This window comes from Cryptomeria japonica, chromosome 11 (genome assembly GCF_030272615.1).
Source record: "Cryptomeria japonica chromosome 11, Sugi_1.0, whole genome shotgun sequence".
Taxonomy (NCBI): domain Eukaryota; kingdom Viridiplantae; phylum Streptophyta; class Pinopsida; order Cupressales; family Cupressaceae; genus Cryptomeria; species Cryptomeria japonica.
The window spans coordinates 338,697,005-338,705,019 of NC_081415.1; the positions used below are offsets into that span (position 1 = coordinate 338,697,005).

Genomic DNA, 8,015 nt, shown 5'->3' on the forward strand with positions numbered 1-8,015 from the left:
CCGATGAATCCTCCTTAGTAGTCCGTATCTCATTTGTTACATCGGGTCACTTTATCGGGTATCGGGACAACTTATTTTATGTTTTCCTGATGACTCGATGAAACTTACTTCATGCCTATGCTTCCTTTTTACTTCTCTGGTCTATCGACATATGATTTCTCGATGAAACCTCCCTCTTGTTCATCGAGTTGCAAAACTTATCGGGTGTCGAGATAACCCAGCTTGTGATTCTCTAATAACCTGATGACATTGGGCTCCAACTTGTTTGTTTTTCAGATCCATCGACTTATGTTTCCCCAATGAGATCTCCTTCCCGATAACCGCTTCAGATTCCTCATTGGGTATCGGCATAGCAGAAAATGTCTTTCTCCGAAGGGCCGATTCCATCTCGATGACTTTACCTTGTCTCTCTTTTAGTCACTTACTTCGGTGTAGGTTATCCCAATGAAACCTCATTTCCATCCATCATGATATATACCCTATCGGGTATCAGGGTAGCTTTTTCTTACGCTGTCTGATATCCTGATGATTTCAAAACATATGCTCCACATTCTCATTAGTCGGTGTAAGTCATACCGATAACCTCCTCTTCTATGCTCGACTTTGTCTTTCTTATCAAGTATCGACGTAACCCAAAACTCCTTTCACTGATAGTTTGAGGTATCCCGATGGTTTAGTATTCCCACTTTTTGGTGTTGCTTCATTGGATAGAGTCATACCGATGACACCGCCTTCTTCCATCTATCCCATCAGGTATCGGGGTAGCACGGTATATCTTTTTCTGACAATTTGATGAAATTTACTGTCTACTTCACATTGTCTTTCATCAGTGTAGGTTATACTGATCACCTCATTGGCTATCGACACAACCATTTTGTCATTCCTTCGATAATGAATGTTATGCCGATGAGCACCTTCTTCTAAACTTCCTTTTGGTTCTCCTTCGAAGTGATTGGTCTAGGTCATGCCGATACATTTTCTTATTATTTATGTCAGTCGGTCTTATCAGGGTAACTTACACTGATAGTTTGAATTTGACAATTATGCAAATTAAGCTCTTCTTCATATATCACTCACACTTGTAACCTTTTATGGAAACCCTACATGTGCTAATAGATGAGAGAGACTATCACATAGGTCCAGAGAATGCCTTATAAGGCTCCCAATGCTGTCAAGTTGAAACTTCCTCATGTAGCTCATACTTAGTGCCAACCCTTAGCATGCCCTAGCGGTGCTTGTCCAATTCAGAAAAATAGGGTCACAAAGGGAATTTTTCTAAGACTGCAGCACATATCCTGCACATACAATCCAGCAATAAATTCCCTTATGTTTAAATTTACATATAAAACATCAAAGAAATATTACAAAATATTTTATAAAAATGTGATTTAACAATGGCTCTTTCTGGGGATGCATGTTTTTTTAGGGACGTAGTAAGATCTTAGCTATCTCTGGAAAGTAGACCAAACCATAAACATAAATAAACCAAAAAGGAAAACTAAACTACTATAGTACAAGAAATTCTCTTTGCTCCTTAAGAGAAAAAATGTTTGAGGTACTGAGTATGTACTGGAAATTCTTGAATTTCATCATCAACATTCTGCAAGAAATATGAATTTTTCCCTCTTTTCCATGATGACATACAGTCCTAGCCAAAGTGCTTCAAATTTTCCATACTTGCCCTTATCTTGATCCATTGCATTCCATTTTAGCACCCACTCTCCTTCCTCAAAGGTCCTAATAGAAGCTTTCTTATCATGTAATGCTTTTACCATCTTCTGCTTTTGTATATTTTGTTCTTGAGCCTCTCTTCTGTACTCATCCAATTCGACCAACTGTATCAGTCCGTCTTCCATAAAATCAACATCCTCTAAATATTCCTTTGAAAGAAATTTATACACTCGGAGCAAGTTGTTCAAGGGTAATCGTGCCTCTTTAGCATAAACAAGTTGATAAGGAGAAAACTCTGCGGATTTCTTGATTGTCACCCTATCTTCCCATATTGCAAAATTTAACTTTGAATCCCATGCCCTTTTGTTGTCACCTAACATCCTCTTAATGATTTTTAATAAGCTTTTGTTGGTAGATTTTGCTTGTCCATTCCCCTAGGGGTGATAAGGTGATGAATATGATAATGTAACTCCATTATTTTCACAAAAGTCAGTAAATTCTTTGGATCTGAAACACATCCCATTATCTACAACAATTTTATGGGGTACCCCATATCTTGTCAATATATTTTCTAAAAGAAACTTTATTACCACCTTACTTGTTACTTGCCTTGTAGGAATTTCCTCTACCCACTTGGTAAAGTAATCAGTGGCCACCAAAACCCATTTGTGTCCTCCACTAGATTTGTTTGCAATTTCTCCTATGAAGTCAACACCCCACATTTGAAAAGGTTCTTTAGTTTGCATAGGTCTGAGTGGAAGAGTTCCATCATATTTAAGTTTTCTCGAGAATTTTTGGCAAGCCTCACATCTTCTAATATAAGTATGACACACCTTAACAACTTGTGGCCAATAATAAACGACATTGAGTATTTTATGGGCAGTATTTTTTGCTGAAAAATGCCCCCCACATACACCTTCATGCAATTCTTTTAAAACAGATTGAGCTTGATAAACATCCAAACAAAATAAGAGGATACCATCCCTATTTTTCCAATACAAATCACCTTTAAGCAATACATACCTAGATTCCTGAAGCTTAAGTGTTCTCAACTGACTATCATTCAACTCCTTCAGATATTTCATGTGTTTTAAATAATAGACAACATTCTTATACCAAGGATACATCTCAATGCTTATTTGAGCCTCCTCTAATTCTATCTGATTTATCTGTGTTGCTTCCAAATTTGATTCTGTCACTAGTTTAGCCAATCCTTGACCTCTTACCAATTTAGTAATTTGGATATCAATGTTGAATTCTTGAATCTGATTGATCCATCTGCATCTTCTCCCAGTAGTTTCAGTCTTTCTAAAAATATCTTTGACTACTGCATTAGGGACATATGCAATGACATTAGCTCCCACTAAATATGGTCTAAAAGATTTTACAACTTTTACTAGAGCATATGCTTGTTTTTCATTTATATCATAATTTGACTTAGAGGCTTGCAACGTCTTTCTAAAAAATGCCACCGGTTGTTCATGACCTTCATCATTCTTTTGTAACATAACTGCAATAATGGTATGAAATGAAGCAAAAGAAAATACTTGAAAAGGTTTAGAGAAGTCAGGAAACTTAAGCATAGGTGCTTCCTTGATGGCCCTTTAAATGTTCACAAAGGCCTCAATTTCTTCATTAGTCCATTTTATCTCTACACCCTTTTTTAACATCTTTGCAATAGGTTTGATAATTTCAGAAAAAAATGATACAAATCTTCTAACAAAATTAATTTGTCCAAAAAATGGTCGAATAGCTTTTACTGTTTTAGGGATCCGGATTTTGTCAATGGCTGCAATTCTCTCAGGGTCAATCCTTACTCCATCTTTAGATACAATATGACCTAGAAATTTGCCTTCAATGACTCCAAAATGACACTTCTTTGGGTTTAGAGAAATACCATACTCTAGTGCTTTGATGAAAATTTTCTCTAAGTCATTACAATGGTTTTCTGCTTTCTTGGAGTATGCAGTCAAATCATCTTGGTATACAACCAAAATGTAATCAATGAGACCTTCAAAAGCTACATCCATGGCCCTTTGAAAAGTAGCTCCAGTATTGGTAAGTCTAAATGGCATCTTGGCATATACATATGTGCCCCATGGTGTAGTGAAAGATGTCTTGTATTTTTCTAATTCCTTAACCTTCACCTGGTTGTAACCAAAAAACCCATCCATCATAGAAATTAATTCATTCCTTGTTACTTTCTACAGCAATGATTCCATATTTGGCAGGGCATAATTATCATTCAAGGATGATATATTTAAATTTCTAAAATCCACACACAATCTGATATCACCATTTTTTTTTCTAATAGGCACCAGGTTTGACACCCATGTGGAATGCCTTATAGGCTCTATAATCCCTGCATTCCTCATCTTCACCAATTCTTCTTTCATTTTGGGAGCCAATGTGGGATTTATAGGCCTTTTCTTTTGCCTATTTGGTTTTGCATATGGTTTTAGTGGGATTTCATGCTGGAACAAATCCTTCCTATATGCCTTAAGGTTATCATATGACCAAGCAAAAAATTGTATGTATTTCCTTAACAGATTTACCAATGCAGTCCTAACCTTCAGTGTAAGCTTCCTCCCAATGTAAACCTCTCTTGGATTGTTCTCACTTCCCAAATTTATTTTTTCTATTTCCTCACAACTTCTAGTGTTGGGCTTGAAATTTGTTATGTCCTTATTGTCAAACATCCTTTCTAATTCCACCAACCCTTTTAGATTCTTATTTGTTTTAAGCTGTAAGATATTTTTTCCAAACAGAGATTCCCTACCATTTTCCTCTTCCACATATGCATTCCAATCCATATGTTGGTCTTCATATTGATCCTTACAAAATGGGAATTTCAAAAGATCCCTATCATCATCAAATATCTGCCAATTTTTTATGTTATCTGGTACTACAGGTCTAGTCTTTATTTCAACTTGGGTGATGTCATCAAAAGGAATATCATTATGCTTAATTTCTAAGTTAGCCATAAAATCAGCCAAAATATTGTTAGATCTTTCAATCCATGTTATAGAAAATGCATCAAAAGTTTCAATTGAATCCCACACCTCATTTCTGTAATTTCGGAGCCTTACATTTTAGTGGCAAATCTTTCCCACTTGAGATATGACTAACTCTGAATCACCATAAATTGTTAGTAATTTAATGCCATACTTACTTGCCATCCTAAGGCCTAACAAGAGTGCTTCATATTTAGCGACATTGTTTGTACATTCAAAAGCTAACAAAAAAGAATATTTGAATGATTGTCCATTAGGAGAAATAAAAACTACACTAGCTCCATTTCCTTCTTTACTGCAAGCACCATCAAAATACATTTTCTAAATCTTATCCTCATGCAATTCAATAATATTTTACTTGTCAGTTTTGTGTTGGATGGGTTTAGAAATACTTACCTGAAAGTTATCTATATCTATTTGGAGAAAACATGTTGTCTCGTTCGAATCAACCTCCTCTATCAGGTAGAATGATCTCGTTTCTCTGTCAATCCTTACATTGGCCCCTTTTACTAGGATGGTTACATATGAAAGATCTAGCTGGACATGTCCACCCACCAAATTTGACCATTGTCTTGATAATAACATCCCATAATTTGCGGAACTTGCACAACAATGATGTCTATTTTATATGACGTATCAAGAAATGCTGGGAATCAAAACTCCACATTCTTCATAATTCCAACAACTGGGACTGATCTGCTATCCATACCATAGCATTTCCCATAAGGAGTGTCCACATGCATTCCAAGTTCTTTCATGACACATTCTAGCATTATGTTCACGGCTGCACCTGAATCTATTATACAATTATTAACCATTTTATTGTTAATCATCAAAGTTAGATAAAAAGGATCAACCTGGGTAAGATTATTAGTGATAGAAGTTCCCAAATAGACAACAGGTGGATCTTCACCTTTTGGCTTATGATCCTCTTTATTTACTTCACCAACGTTAGACAAAATCTTGATTGTTTCATGTTTGTAATTAGGAAATTTCATTACCTCAAGCAAGGGCACATATATTTTCACCTGTGATAAAGCCTGAGACATAAATGATCCACAATTTGAGAGTGGCTTAGTAATCTATTCCTTTTTAACTGGCTTTGTTAATTTAAGAGGCTCTATTTGTTTGTCCTTTTCTATTGCAACTTCCCTTTCCTTGTTGGCGATGGTGTCTTTGTTTCCACTAGCTTTAGGAACCTTTGCAAATATCCCAGATGGCTTACCTTGTTTTGGGTTCACTATTCTATTTCTTAACTGATAATTGCTTTTCGCTTGAGCTACTGCTGCCACAGTATAGGCTTTCTTTTCTTCATCTGTTAAGTTCCTCAAGAAATGCACATTCTCTTCATTATGGAACAATCTCCTCAAGGATGGGATGTCCGCTTTATCATCAGTAAAAACTTGTTGTACACTATGTTGCTGGTTCTCTCTTCTCCATTGTACATCCAATGATTTCTCACCCTTAGATGAATCCTCATCCCTACCCCAAAATGGATTTGATGAAAGTACATTTACCATGGGCTCATATTCATTCTCATGGTCCTTCTCTTATGCAAAACCTTGAGCAATCATACATTGTTCTGCAACATGGGGTAAATTGCATACTTCACACCATGGATATTCTTCAACAAAATTGTTTACCTTCTTCAATGGATCAAGAGTTTCTTTGCTTAGATTTGCATTTACCGGTTTACCATCTTTCCACTTTGTATTATATGGCATGCCATGCAATCTTGGCCTATTGTGACTTATAGGCTTGTTACTTCTATATGGGGGTAGTTTTTCATTATGATTTTGCTTACCCTTCATGTCCTTTAGCATGTCCATGATTTGACCAAATTCATCCTTTTTTGTTGTTCTAGGATTATATAATTTTGGATCATCTCTCTTGCAAATTCTCCCAGTAACCTTTCTGTTATTTTCAATGGTATTAGTTGTTTTAAAAGCTTGCTACAAAGTAGTAGGTTTATGAGATAAGATCTCATAACGAGTCTTGCTGTCAAAAGCACTTAAATAAAAATCAATCAAAAATGAATCAACAGGTCTAATATCTCTTGGCATCCTATTAAGTATTTTATTAAACCTTTTATTAAATTCATAGACTGATTCATTCTAGTTTTTCTTTATGCTAGTCAACTCATGAGATGCAAATGAAGTGTCATTATGTTCTCCAAATTCCTCCAAGGATATTATCACAAATTCTTGCCAACTACCAATGCATCTGTCAGGAATATTCCTATACCATTCTCCTATGTCATCTGTTAGAGATTGAACAAATAGTTTCATAAAAACATCTTCATGAGGGATTTCAAATTCTTCAATGGTATTTTTTACATTTATTACATGTTGCTCTACAGAATCAATTCCATTTCCTGTGAATTTAGGAATAGATGTCCTTAAATCGTTTGCAATCTGATTTGGATATCCAACTATCCCACTGAAATCCAATTGTTTATACCTCTCAATGGTCATAGGTGGTCTGCAACCATAGTTGTTAATCTGATAATTTCTATTTCCTCCATTATTACCGTTGTTTCTATTATTACCTCCACCATTATTGTTATTTCCATTTCGGTTGTCCCAATTACCATTGTTGCCATAGTTTCCATTATTACCATGATTTCCTCCATTATTGCCTACATTGTTGCTCCTATCTCTATTATTCCAGTTACTAGTAATTTCCCCACTGTTAGTTCTTCTTTCACCATTATAATTATTGTATTGTCTGTAATTATACTGGTTTTTATTTTCATGGTAGGGCGTATTTTTCCATTTATCCCTTTTTTCATAATTATTATCCAAAACATCAGACAATGGATTATCATATACCTTAAATGGTTGTTCTAAGTTTCTCATGTGAGGGGGACTATACCTAGGGGTTGTTAGTCTAGTGACTTCACCTTTTTTCTTCTCTTCTTCAACCCTATTTGACTTAGGGCTTTGAATGGAACCTCTTTCTAATCCAAGTTTCTGCAATACCCAATCTGGTTGTCTCTTAAGAGCCTTTGCCATTTTAGATTCATTTTCATTTAAATCAGTCATTCTAAGAATAATTTCATCCAACTATCTGTCCTCCTATTCCTCAGCGGCCAGGGTTTCATCATGACCAACTTTATTATCTTTTGTACTTAAGTTATAAAAAGGATTTTCCTCTAGATTTTCAAATTTATCACCAGATGGAGAACCATCCTCTCTATGAGGAAAATTATTATAACCCCCAAATGCCATATTTGAAACTGATTTCTTTTCCTTGTTTCTTCTTTTTGGACTCAAGTGAACAAGATTATATTGTCCCTTGTGCAAAGATCTTCTCCCTTGCATGAATCTT

At 35.4% G+C, this 8,015-nt stretch overlaps 1 protein-coding gene across 1 annotated transcript; it reads right to left on the reverse strand.

Moving 5' to 3' along the window:
* Positions 1 to 6,235: 6,235 nt before the first annotated feature.
* LOC131860203 (uncharacterized) lies at positions 6,236 to 7,699 on the reverse strand. Its single transcript, XM_059214582.1, has 2 exons — positions 7,031 to 7,699; positions 6,236 to 6,637 (listed from the first exon to the last, which is right to left on the reverse strand). The coding sequence occupies exons 1-2, from the start codon at positions 7,697 to 7,699 to the stop codon at positions 6,236 to 6,238; spliced, it is 1,071 nt and encodes a 356-aa protein (XP_059070565.1).
* Positions 7,700 to 8,015: the final 316 nt, after the last annotated feature.